Source organism: Gadus morhua, chromosome 7, assembly GCF_902167405.1.
Source record: "Gadus morhua chromosome 7, gadMor3.0, whole genome shotgun sequence".
NCBI classification, from domain to species: Eukaryota; Metazoa; Chordata; class Actinopteri; order Gadiformes; family Gadidae; genus Gadus; species Gadus morhua.
In genome coordinates this window covers 23,731,838-23,745,800 of record NC_044054.1, presented here as the reverse complement: position 1 = coordinate 23,745,800, position 13,963 = coordinate 23,731,838, and the positions used below count along the sequence as shown (strand labels likewise).

General features: G+C 40.7%; 1 protein-coding gene across 1 annotated transcript; it reads left to right on the top strand.

Moving 5' to 3' along the window:
• The first annotated feature begins 2,718 nt into the window (after positions 1-2,718).
• Positions 2,719-9,533, top strand: htr3a (5-hydroxytryptamine (serotonin) receptor 3A). Its single transcript, XM_030359935.1, has 9 exons — positions 2,719-2,939; positions 3,037-3,200; positions 3,393-3,437; positions 3,570-3,679; positions 4,132-4,301; positions 5,842-6,002; positions 6,400-6,610; positions 7,293-7,571; positions 8,023-9,533. The coding sequence occupies exons 1-9, from the start codon at positions 2,870-2,872 to the stop codon at positions 8,379-8,381; spliced, it is 1,569 nt and encodes a 522-aa protein (XP_030215795.1). The 5' UTR covers positions 2,719-2,869; the 3' UTR covers positions 8,382-9,533.
• Positions 9,534-13,963: the final 4,430 nt, after the last annotated feature.

The window sequence follows — 13,963 nt, the reverse complement described above, 5'->3', positions numbered from 1 at the left end:
GTTATTAACGGCGTTAACGCAAACCAAATTTAACGGCGTTAAAAAAATTATCGCGCGATTAACGCAATTATTTTATAAAAAAAAAAAAAAAAAACTTTTTTTTTTTTTTTTTCTTTGGCTCAAAACAAAGAAGCAGTAGCCTGACTGCTATGTTCAAATGACATTTGTTCAAAGCAGTCGTTTAATTGCACTATAGGCTCTTTTTTTGTATCGTCCTGTTTTGATCAGTCTATATGCCAATGTTGTTATCAATAAAAAATCATTTGAACAAGGCAAGCCGATGCACTTCACCATGTTGATAAGAGAATTAAAATGACAAGAATTATGGGACAAAAAAATCAAGGGATATTTAGCATAGAAAAATAATTTGCGATTAATCGCGATTAATTAGAGTTAACTATGGCATTAATGCGATTAATCACGATTAAATATTTTAATCGCTTGACAGCTCTAATATATATATACACATATATATATATATACACACACATATATATATATATATATATACACATATATATATATATACACATATATATATATATATATATATATATATATATATATATGCACATATATATATATGCACATATATATATATATATGCACATATATATATATATATATATATATATATATATATATATATATATATATATATATATATATATATATATATATATATATATATATATATATATATATATATGTATATATATTAGAGCTGTCAGTTAAACGCGTTATTAACGGCGTTAACGCAAACCAAATTTAACGGCGTTAAATTTTTTATCGCACGATTAACGCAATTATTTTATAAAAAAAAAATATTTTTTTTTTTTTTTTTTTTTTTTTTCTTTGGCTCAAAACAAAGAAGCAGTAGCCTGACTGCTATGTTCAAATGACATTTGTTCAAAGCAGTCGTTTAATTGCACTATAGGCTCTTTTTTTGTATCGTCCTGTTTTGATCAGTCTATATGCCAATGTTGTTATCATTAAAAATCATTTGCACAAGGCAAGCCGATGCACTTCACCATGTTGATAAGAGAATTAAAATGAGAAGAATTATGGGACAAAAAAATCAAGGGATATTTAGCATAGAAAAATAATTTGCGATTAATCGCGATTAATTAGAGTTAACTATGACATTAATGCGATTAATCACGATTAAATATTTTAATCGCTTGACAGCTCTAATATATATATATATGTGTATATATATATATATGTGCATATATATATATGTGCATATATATATATATATATATATATATACATATATATATATATATATATATATATATATATATATATATATATATATATATATATATATATATATACATATACATATATATATATATATATGCACATATATATATATATATATATATATATGCACATATATATATATATATATATATATATATATATATATATATATATATATATATATATATATATGTATATATATATTTATATATATATATGTATATTAGAGCTGTCAAGCGATTAAAATATTTAATCGTGATTAATCGCATTAATGTCATAGTTAACTCTAATTAATCGCGATTAATCGCAAATTATTTTTCTATGCTAAATATCCCTTGATTTTTTTGTCCCATAATTCTTCTCATTTTAATTCTCTTATCAACATGGTGAAGTGCATCGGCTTGCCTTGTGCAAATGATTTTTTATTGATAACAACATTGGCATATACACTGATCAAAACAGGACGATACAAAAAAAGAGCCTATAGTGCAATTAAACGACTGCTTTGAACAAATGTCATTTGAACATAGCAGTCAGGCTACTGCTTCTTTGTTTTGAGCCAAAGAAAAAAAAAAAGTTTTTTTTTTTTTTTATATAAAATAATTGCGTTAAACGCGCGATAAAAAATTTAAGTTTTTTTGGTTTGCGTTAACGCCGTTAATAATGCGTTTAACTGACAGCTCTAATGTATATATATATATACATGCACATATATATATATATATACACACACATATATCATAAGGACTAGTAGTACAAGATGTAGTATTTCCCCAGCAATAAAAACGTGTTTCCACCTAGTAAAGCATCTTAAAATGTAAAATTTCAACATTTGAAATAGATTTAGGCAATTGGAATTTAGGTCACTTAAAATGAATGACAAAGGCTCTAACAGGCAGAGGAATTACATTTTTGGGATAGGGTTATGATGCATGCATTATACACATATTCATTTTATATAAAAGGTTATCAAAAGGTTTCAAATGGGACTTGTAACCTTGTCACGCGTCCCATAAGAGCCATCTTTACCTGTATATTTAAGAAGATTTTCCTACCAAGGATATAAGCTGGCCCCATAGGCCTACTATAACTGTCACTGAATGGGAATCAAACTACCAACCTTTCTCCTGGGAGTCAACTATAGAAGAGACTTTTATCTTAAATTTCAATAAAGGAGGAAAAAGCACAAAAAATATAACATTGTGCTTTTATACACAATTATAATACTATTCAGTCTATGCTGCTGCCCTGTCAGGCTTGAACCTAGAAACATATCAAGGTTGGCTTTTGTCTTTTCAGACTAGGCCTATGATTGAAGTATATTTCCCCACAAATATCTTAACATATAACAAGAATAGCAACACTTCCGTACGCTTACAAACTATCTCAAGCGGTGAGTCCTGCCTTGAAGAGGACACACCCTCGTGGGTCCAACGACGTCACATGGTTTTGGACCAGCGAGCCAGCAGCAGAGAACAGCAGCTTGATGCTTCTGTAAACACAGGTAGGCTATAGATTACAAAGTGTATAGCTTAGAAACTTTTAACAGCAAAGAATCCATTTTTCAAACTCGTTCGAAATACGTCAAACCAACTCCAGAATGAGACTTTCGGTACCATGGACAGCTCTTGTTTTCCTCCTCGTTCAGGGCGTCCTACCAGCTTCTCCAGGTACGATAACCAAACCAACACTGGGGTTGCGATGCATTTCCAATACTTTTAAACCTTCATGCATGCCAAATACATCCCCTCTACTACTTTCCAATAGTTAAAAAGATTGGCAACAGCATGGGACGATTTGCCAATGCCACCTTGGTGCGTCTGTCCGAGTTCCTGAGCGCTGGGTACAAGAAAGGGGTTCGACCCGTGAAGGACTGGCGCGACTCCACCTCGGTGGCGATCGACCTCATGATTTACTCCATTCTCAACGTGGTAAGTTTTTATCACTTCAATGCTGTCAATGTTACGATTATTGCACGCTACATAAGTTAGGACACGCATACCCGTAAACCCAAACACGTTGGGACCGATGTCGATAACGTGTTTAGCTCTGATGGATTAACACACAAACACGTTGTAGGAACTTTTATGTCTCATTTTGGTTTTTCGACCCCGTTATTTTAGGATGAAAAGAACCAGGTGTTGACAACGTACATCTGGTACAGGCAGGTAAGTCATTGAAAACAATTCCGGAATACCAATTAAAAAATGTCCAAGCAATAATGAAATCACATTGCAAAACAAAGTATGTATTTTCATTCCATACGACTACATACTTATTTGTTGTGTTGCATACATTAGGCATGGACTGATGAATTCATGGTCTGGAACCCAGAGGACTTTGATGAGGTGAAACAAGTCTCTATTCCAACTGCCAATGTGTGGGTGCCGGACATACTGATCAACGAGTTGTAAGTATCCTGTGGAGAAGTTTAGGGCCAAATATAGACCATCTCGTTACAGTACCAGGTGTATACTAGTGTAGGTAAATAGATGAGGGAGTACAACACGTTTATTTATAGTATTGCATGTGTCAGATAAGAAACAGACTGCTCTGTGTCAAATTACTGTGGATAACAGTAACATACTAACATATGTATATTATAACAATTAGAACTACATATATTTACAGTATAAAATAACAGCTGACTATTTGTACAAACTGTTGAAATGCTGTAAATCAAATAATAGATCAATTGTGGGTGCAGAATGTCTTTTTGAATAATATTTCATGGGAATATTCAAACACAGATTGAAGGGTACAGCCAGTAAAATGTCCCACCATGTTGTAATTAGTCACCTGAATGTCCTTTACACTCTGAGAAATCTCTTTGCGTGTGTCGGCCTCCCTCTCTCTCCTCAGCGTAGACGTGGGCAAGTCCCCGGATATTCCCTACGTCTACGTGACCCACGAGGGCCTGGTGAGCAACTACAAGCCCATCCAGGTGGTCACCGCCTGCACCCTCAACATCTACAACTTCCCCTTCGACGTCCAGAACTGCAGCCTGACCTTCCAGAGCTGGCTCCATACCAGTACGCTCATTACCACTTTCGTTCCATTTTGATTGTGTTGAAGAGTATTTTTTCTATCAATCCACCTATTTACCATAGAGTGAATACCATGAAGTCCCTGGAACAAAATATAAAACTATAATAAATTGTAAAAAATCTTTGTGAAATCCCCCAAAAAACAGAATTTCTCTTGTAATCTAGGCGTATAAATAATTACAGCAGGAGATGTTCAATTATATAGATGTCCCAAATGAAGTCCAATATGGATATTTTTTTAGATTAGGGAGTTCCTAACCTTATTGGACTGGACAAACCCTGTTATGTCAAACCCTGTGGATTTCTCTGTTCCACACAAACGTTTGAGATCTGAGGTTGAAAGAACCTCTTTCAGGACGGCTCCCGGGCAGCAGCGCATGTTGTGATCAGCATGCACGCACATGCACATTCATCCATCTGGGCCGTTGTTTTGAAGTTTATTTGAATCTGGACACATATCATGTATTTTGATCAGTGAAATAAGAATGGGGGGGGGGGATATCCAAAAGAAGACACAAGGGGAATACTGATGTTCAAAGATGTTCAAAATACACAAAACTCTTTTGTGTAGGTTTACAAATTGTCACAAATGTTTTGCACAGGAATATTGTAACCATTATGATAATTCCTTAGTTTCTATTTGTTCCCATATGATAGTGAGGTCTGCTGCCCACACATAGCTCTGTTGAGACGCCTCTCTCTGTAAAAGAGGAGAATCAGAACGCCAATCTACTCTGTCTGTGAAGTCAGATGAAAGAAACAACAACGGTTTGATGTTTTCTCGTAGATCATTCCAAAAGAAAGTCACGTTTCGCTTGACTTATGCTATGTCAGCATTGCTATGTTGTCAAGGTTACATGTTGTCAATCTGATTATGCCTGGTGTGCTTTTAAAATTGGGTTTAAATGTCATCACATTTTTGCCTACCTACAGATATATCCAAGTATTTTACTGGACCCATCCATCTGCCTCAATATATACATATTCTGTGTCTTGTACGAGGGGTTTCAAAATATAAAAACAATTTGTCAAAAAATCAATACTCGATTTCAGGCCTAAAAATAGGGAAAAGTGTTATGAGTTCAGAGGGAAAAAAAATTCTTTACAAAATAAAGTCAAGGCAACAAATTCATACAACCAACCACATTTTTTTAAGCGTTTCATAAATTACAGTTTTGATTAGCAATAGAGAAAAAAAAAAAAAACAGTATTTTTTCCTAACAAACTGGCTTGATTATAAACGTCATTAACTCTGCCTATTGCTCTCTCACTATTGGCCTTATTCATAGTAGCCAGTTGGTTTCAGAAACCGTCTAGAATCTTTCGGGAAACCATGGAAACTCAATCAAAATGCATCTAAATGCTGCCTGGGGAAATGGAACGCAGAACTAAAAACAATGCATCAATTAGTTCATGGTTCACCCAAAAGATTCAAGAAGGTTTCTCCAACCAATTAACCAACATGGCTATCGGTGAATAAGGTAGGTTGCTTCGCTGTCTGGTCGCTTGTGCCTCCCAACTGCAGTCAAAGACATCAACATCACACTAATGCGGAGCCCCCAGGAGCTGAAGGAAGACCACAGCCTGTTCATGAACCAGGGCGAGTGGGAGCTGCTCCACGTGCTGTCCGCTTACAAGTCCTTCAGCCTGGACAACGACGACTACTACGCCGAGATGAAGTTCCACGTGAGCTCTTTGATAATCAATTTATTTTATTCAACCTATTCCCCTGATTTCGTTGCAGAAAGACGGAGCATAGCGACGCCAAAGCTAAAAAAGTGTGCCACTTTTTGAGAAAATCTGCGCCGTTGTTTTGAAGTTTATTTCAAAACAACGGTAGGTGCTAAGGCAAAAAAAAGGGTGCCACTTTTTGAGACAAATCTCAAGTGACATGCTTTCTTTTACATCTAATGCTAAAAAAACAGAACTCAAATCTTCTAAACGTTCTTTTAAAACACAAAAAAGTAAATGCTATGGCACGTGTTTAACTTCAGAAGGGCAAATTCACTCCATATTGACCTCCCTCCATTTATCGTATGATTTTAAACCCTTTAAATACACAACCCTTGCCTCCCCTGGTCAGGTGGTGATCCGGAGGCGGCCGCTCTTTTACACGGTGAACCTGCTGCTGCCCAGCATCTTCCTGATGGTGATGGACATCGTGGGCTTCTACCTGCCCCCCGACAGCGGGGAGAGGGTCTCCTTTAAGGTGACGCTGCTGCTGGGCTACTCCGTCTTCCTCATCATCGTGTCTGACACGCTGCCCGCCACCGCCATCGGAACCCCCCTCATAGGTACGTGGAAGTTAAGCCGTTAACGTCACATAACGCTTAGAATGATGTTCGTTGTTTTCCAACAACGGGACAGCCGTTTATGCTGCTTGTACCAGTTACCAACAATGATACAATATTAGTTTTTAATTAGTTTTAGCTTAATAATCTAAATTAAAACTTGTTTCCACAGTGCATTGAGCTTATTGTTGTATTTGCAGTACATAACAAAGAGCTCTTAAAACGCACCGGTTTCCTGTTAATGAAAAATCAACCAATTCACAAACTGATTAATGTTGTTCTGTGTCCTACCTCTTTCCAGGAGTTCTGTTACAGTTTCTTTCCACACAATATTTGCACAACGGGAAAGAACACTGTCTTCGCCAGATAATATCCATAAAATTGACACTTGATTTTTTCCTGTAAAGAAAAATGTAGAAGGCACAGCTGTCATTTAAATGAGATTAGTATGTCTATCAGAGCCTACACGATAGGCACTCTCTCTTGGCTATGGAGAAATTTTGCAGACACTAGCAACCAAAGCGATTAACAGTGACATTTTCTATTCGATACATTATAATTAATGCGCACAGGTTTACAATGCAGTTGCATGTTGTATCTAACATGGCCTCAGGTACAATGTGGACCTTTGGGTCTGACTCCCAGCGTGAGTCAGACCCTACCTGCTCCCTCCTGCCTCCTCCAGGCGTGTACTTCGTGGTGTGCATGGCGCTGCTGGTGATCAGCCTGGCCGAGACCATCATCATCGTGCGCCTCGTGCACAAGCAGGACCTGCAGCGGCCCGCTCCCGACTGGCTGAAGCGGCTGGTGCTGGAGAAAGCCCCCGTCCTCTTCTGCATCCACACCAAGCACCGCCTGTGCTCCATGCTGTCCACGCACTCCTCCTCCTCCTCCTCGTCCACGTCCTCCTCCTCCCAGGCCGCCTCCGACCTGGAGCGCTTCAAGGAGCCCGGCTACGGGAGAGGTGAGCCAGGGGGCATGATTGGAGGGGTCGTTTTGTTTTAAAGGGACTTCAGAGTGAATTGAATGGTAGGGGAGGTGAAGAAAAGAGAGAAGAGACGTTTTCGAACGTTCAGTCCTCCGCCCTTATGATACACGCCTGTTCCCTGAACTGGCAAGCTCGCCGCTCGATTGCCCTGGAATGATCCACATTTCATCACATTGGCGCAGAACTGCAATCGAGCATGCAATGACCATGCTTGCAGCCATTTGAACCTGAGAGTGACTTTATTTACTAATAATTTAAACTAAACATGAATTATTTGTTATTTTTAGGATATAACAATCATCATTTTTGATTTATATATGTATTCTGAATTTTTCATATCTGAAAAGAAGATATCCCCTAAGAGCGTGGTTAATCTCAGTCCAACTCCGGCTCAACAGACGACTGGTCTGCTCTCCTTGTATTCCAGGGCCCTGCTCTCTCCACCACACCTGCGAGATGGGCCACACGGGGCTCGTCGGGCTCGACGGACTGGGCGGCCCCCCCACCCACCACCACCACCACCACAACCACCCCCACCAAACCGAACGGGACGGGGGGGGTCTCCTGGGGGGCCTGGGCGTCCCGCCGGTGGTGGACAACATCCTGCAGGAGGTGACCTCCATACGCCACTTCCTGGAGAAGAGGGACAAATGCCGGGAGGTCGCCAAGGAGTGGCTGCAGATCGGCTACGTGCTGGACGTGCTGCTGTTCCGGGTCTACTTGGTTGCCATGGTGGCGTACAGCATCACGCTCGGCACCCTGTGGTCGGTGTGGCAGATCGTCTGAGGATTACGACTCTTTAGCGCGCCGAGCCGAAGCGCCCTGCTCCGCCGAGGTTGTATGGAGCAGCAGGCCAACCGTGTAGCGCTTGGGGAGCCCCAGGGGGGCGTCGGGGGGTACAGCGGTTAGAGAGTAAGAGGTGTCATTACGGCCGCAGGCTGCTTTACTTAGTCATGCACACATGTACAGTGCTCTAAGAAACAGGGGAGGACAGATGGAGACGTGGGCATCCGGGTGGGATGTTAGTGCGTAGTATACTCGTCTTCACCTATTCTTGTATATTATTGTTGCCACCGGATACGCTGATGTAAGATACTGGGGATGAGCATAACGACATGTTAGATGAATGAATATCTCAACATTAACAAAAAAGCAACCGCAACGATATTCCATAGGAATTGTTCTGCTGGGTTAGAAAACAGTGTTTGGAGAATTATACACACTGTACATAACTAGTCTGACGCTCAGGCTGGATTGAGCTCACTCTGGATATAATTCATGCTATTCATTAACTTGATCAACCCGGTTTACCTATTAAAACCAACAAACCGTATTTTAGCCTACTATTCCATTTTGAAATCAAGAGAGGAAATTGGTTGTAGAAGGGCAAATGACGTGTGTACTTATTACCTACTTAACTTAACAGTGTTGTGTCGTGTTGATACAATCCATATGTTAATCCTGGATGTGAGCCTTTCTATTGTGCTGAAGACGCAGCCATAGCCTCCTGTGTTCACAATGAGTTGTACAATACTCAATATATTCTTAAAAAAAATAAAGGCTTTTCTTCCCCAAGCTTGCTGACATGCTTCCAAAAAGTCAAAACACAGGTCAGTTTCATTGCTTTGAATTAATTAACATTCAAAAATACTTAGTTGAGGAAAAAATAACTCTTGATAAGCCATACTTATGTGTCCCTATTGTATCAAAGACTTACTGGATATTGGTAATTAGCGCATAAAAGAGCCATAATGAGGCACTTTTGACATGGCTGTCAAAAGTGTATCATTATAAGGTACAATGACTTTCAATTGCTTTTATAATTTTTGCATAGCAGTTTCTGCTGATTTCCTTTGTGAAAGCTTCCAGTAAAGTGTGTGTTTAGGAGTGTATGTATGCGTAATCATGTTTTGAATTAATAAAAATACATGAATATGATTCCATGCCTATGTAAGTGCTTACAAAGTCTTTCTTTGTAGAAGCCAATCATGTGTTTTTACGTTGGAGGTCAGTGAGTGTGAGTGCGCGAGAGAGAGAGAGAGAGAGAGAGAGAGAGAGAGAGAGAGAGAGAGAGAGAGAGAGAGAGAGAGAGAGAGAGAGAGAGAGAGAGAGAGAGAGAGAGAGAGAGAGAGAGAGAGAGAGAGAGAGAGAGAGAGAGAGAGAGAGAGAGAGAGAGAGAGAGACAACAAGCACAGGAACGACATAGACGGACAGACGCAGAGAAAAAGTCATCAACAACAATACAACCTTAACAGTATGTTTACACATGGACCCAAAACATTACAATTCATAACACATGACACCAAGGACTCTGTCTTCCATTTGGCTCCAACCTCTGTGTGTCCTCCTATTAGGCCGTATCCAACACGCGGCACCCCATTCTGGCGTTGTCATTTATAAGCCATTAAACGCACTGCAGCTCTCCACACCAGTGGCACGGCTCACCCACCCACAGCCTCATCCATTTGCCGACTCCAATTCCCTGCTAACAACGGCCTTGGCCGCTCACATGAACTCACAGTAAAGATTAGCATGTAGCTCTGAAAGCATTACGACGGACGAGACGCGGGATTCGTTAAACCGTATTGACAATTCCTCTACATAATTAAAGTAAAATCTGCTGTGCAGTAAATGGGTGCATTCATCCCGAAAAAAATCCATCGGGGGCTCCACAGGGCATGGAGAGGGAACACGGGCCCCATGGTTTGAAGGGGAACGGCCATTACGCCGACGCTTTAATGGATCCAGGACCCTGATGTTGCGTTGTGTCGTAAATGTTCACTTATCGTAAATGTGAACTTATGATATGGTTGGGTTTAGGTTTGGACGGGTCCAAGTTAGTTAGGGTTAAGTTAGGGTTACTATTTTTGCACTCCTGAAGCAAGAGAAGGTCAAATAAAAAATGTAATGTAATATACACAAACACATCCTAAGGGGTGTGCAGCCTACTATTTTATTACACATAGACAAACAGGCCTCCTTACTTTCAATGGCTGCTTAACACATTTCACCATCAACAACAAACCCTTTAATTTATTGAAAATGGTGTTCAGTTTTATTTTTCTTCACTGGAAGATTGCCACCCCTTTCTTTGGATAAGTATAGGGATAATATATTTTTTTCAAAATACAGAGGGATTTCTTTTAAACTAGCACATATTTGTTATTCTCTCACTGTGGTAGCTCAGCTATCAGCTGCACACCAATAACAGATAGGTCTTTGATGCTGCCATGGTCTTCTCCTGAGTAAAACAAATATTACAAAGAAGAATCCCTGTTGAACATGTGAGAGCCTTTATATTATTAATACTCCGAATAACTTGTCATTATGCTGCTACTAATTGTATTTATATTCTAATCCTACCTCTTGTGTGGGGTGCTGGGTGGGTGGAATGAAGGAATAATTCCCCAGAGTAAACAATTTAATATTTTTTCACTGTAAGACACTTACAACCTGTTTCACAAATCATAAAACAGGTTGCAGGTTGATGAAACACCCAAGAGAACAATGCAATCGACCTAAAAGAGACAAGCAGAGGAACCGGTTGATAGGTTAGTGCCGCGGAGAGCCGCTAGATGGCGCCCTCACCTGAGGATGGTCTGTTTTCATTGTACCACTGTTTTTTATACTAGGAATACGCTCAATTCTTTCCAGCTCTTGTAGCAGGCAATATCTTAATGCCAATCATTGTATATCGGACTACAGAAAACATCAACAGGAAAACAAAACAAAATAAATAAATGCAGTTCATCAATAAAGAAATTGAAATATTGATTTGTAATACTATTAATAATAATACACATATTATATATGATCTTAATTTTTCTTTTTCATTTTCAATACTGAAACATGAGTTGTGGAACTTTCTTAAGGCTACTCAGACGGCAACAGAAGGGACATGGCTTCTTGCCAGAAGACAGAAAGCATCGTTATCATGTATTACAGTAACAAATCCCATTTACCCTAAGAAATTGATGATTACATGTTGTTCGCCTCTTCTGAAATGGGTGATTTGATGAGAGGGGTGTGTTTGTAGAAGGGCTGCACATTGAAGAATCCAATCCAAGGGTCTGGTCTGGTTATGCTGTCAACTAAGAAAAGAGACAATAAGAAAAACTACAAATCATTAGAGCCGCTCAAATTAATACTTATTTAAGCCAACAGTTTGTGTTTGTCTGTGTGTGCGTGTGTTTGTGTATGTGCACACGTTTGTGTGCGCATGTGTTTGTGTGTGTGCATGCGTGTGCGCGCGTGTGTGTGTGAAAGCCGGCTACCCCCTACAGATCCTAGCTTAGCTGACATGACAATCCGAGAGGAATTTGGACACGACCGGACACCACCCCCTACCTCTCTGATCACCTCCCCCCCCCCAAACACACACATACACATACAACCCCCCCCATCCATCTAGTGTGGTCTCTTTCACAAGGGCCCAACTGTCCTCCCTCTCTCTCTCTCTCTCTCTCTCTCTCTCTCTCTCTCTCTCTCTCTCTCTCTCTCTCTCTCTCTCTCTCTCTCTCTCTCCCTCTCTCTCTCTTTCAGATCATATCTGGGTCAAAGAGCAACTAAAGATGGGACCCCTGGGTTCCTCACAATGGCCATTCAAAACACACACAAACACCCGCACACACACACACAAACCCACACACACACACACACGCCGGACACACTAGCCTTCCAGTGGTCAATACAGTTACCCTTTTTCGTGCAGGACAGGAAAACCATCCACGGGAAAAAAGAGAACAAGGAAGTCTGCAGGACATCAGACAAACCTAAACATCCTCACAAATCACTTGTCTGTTTTCCTTACACTCCTCTTCGTTCAGCTACTGCTTTACTCACGCAACAGCTGACCAATTGGGGGCAAACGTGCATTTCAAGAAATATTAGTGCAAAGGTTTCATGACTTTTGACCAATCTCGCGTTTCCTCCCCATGTGTTTCCCTGTGACACGCGGCAGGTTCGAATGAAAGGGAATACTAGACATCAATATTTATAAGGTCGTTGGACGTGGATATGAAAAAACGCTCTGGCCGGGAAATCCCCCATTGGGGACTTTTTGGTTGTATGGTGGGCTGCCAACCGTCTGCTGCCCACCATGTTCCTCTGGGTCTCGGTGGTCGAAGGCATCATGCCTTTCAAACGATCCAAATATGCGGTTTGAAACGTTCAAGAGGAAGGAAAGGTAGTCTAAGTCCGATACCATACTTTAAACCCCCATATTGTCAGCCTCACAGCCTAATTGCCTAAGTCATATTTTAAGGTTCATCTTGTATTTAGCGTCAAAAATGCATAAGTCAAATAGATGAAATAGGCAGATCATGATTATGGAATATACAAAGCACTCGGATTGGTTGAGGATATAGCCTACGAGGCACAATGAATCAGCAGTGTTAGGAGAGTAGAGTCAGGTTAGCAATCTCATTTTGGCCTAAATATGAATGATGATATGCTTCAATGCAAAGTCTCTCTGATTGACTGAGAATGGACTGGAATGGCATTATGAACTTGAGCCTATCCTGATATCTTGTGAAATTCCCCATTGTTATGGTGCTAATCTATCCATATCGCCCATCCCCACCCGTCACCATCATCACCCCTCACCCCTCACACATCACCCAACACAAACAGCACCCCGGTGACACCCCGGCTCCCAGCCGCCCCCCCTGCTGCACCCTGGATCGTGGGGGCTCCCATGGGGATCAGAGTGTGAGCGTGACGACTCATTGTACCTGACGCCACTCCACGCTTCGGCCAGGTTAGCGGGGCAACAGGGGAACACACGCACTGCCACTTCATGTTAAACACTGCATAGAGAAGGAGGAGATGAAGAGAAAGAGGAGGAGGAGGAGGAGAATGAGAGTATAGGAGGAGGAGGAGGAGGAGGAGGAGGAGGAAGAGCAGGGCGTTCCTCAGTACTCCATCCAATGCTTAACCGCGCAGGGCAGGCTTTAGGGAGACTTCAATTTGACTTAAAGGATATCTCTGCAGCGCCTGCAATATCCTATGCTTTTCCTCCTCAATTGCAAGTCGTTTCAGGTTAGGCCAAGCAGAGCAGAGTGAGGAGAAGCAGGTCCATAACTCTGCGTCGGTATTGAGTTCCTCAGAAATCAAGTGTAAATACACAATGTTGTACAGACTGGAATGCTATGTCGAGGAATCTCAGCGGGGGACGGTTTGGTGTGTTTATAAACAGCGATGGTGTTTACAAGCCCAGTCAAGTGTCTACATATTTCGGTGTGTGGATGGGAAGCAGTGAGTATAGTGCAATCTCTGCAAAGTGTTTTGAGGTCACGGCCGCCTATTTGTCAACCCGTGCGCCGATACTGCTCAGGACTCTGGGAAAGCAGCACAGTTTCCAAGGAACG

Excerpts from the sequence above, each read along its gene's own strand:
- htr3a (XM_030359935.1), top strand. The coding sequence starts at position 2,870 with ATGAGACTTTCGGTACCATGGACAGCTCTTGTTTTCCTCCTCGTTCAG. Across the intron at positions 4,302-5,841 it reads CCAGAGCTGGCTCCATACCA|TCAAAGACATCAACATCACA; the intron begins GTACGCTCATTA and ends TCCCAACTGCAG. Across the intron at positions 6,611-7,292 it reads CATCGGAACCCCCCTCATAG|GCGTGTACTTCGTGGTGTGC; the intron begins GTACGTGGAAGT and ends TGCCTCCTCCAG.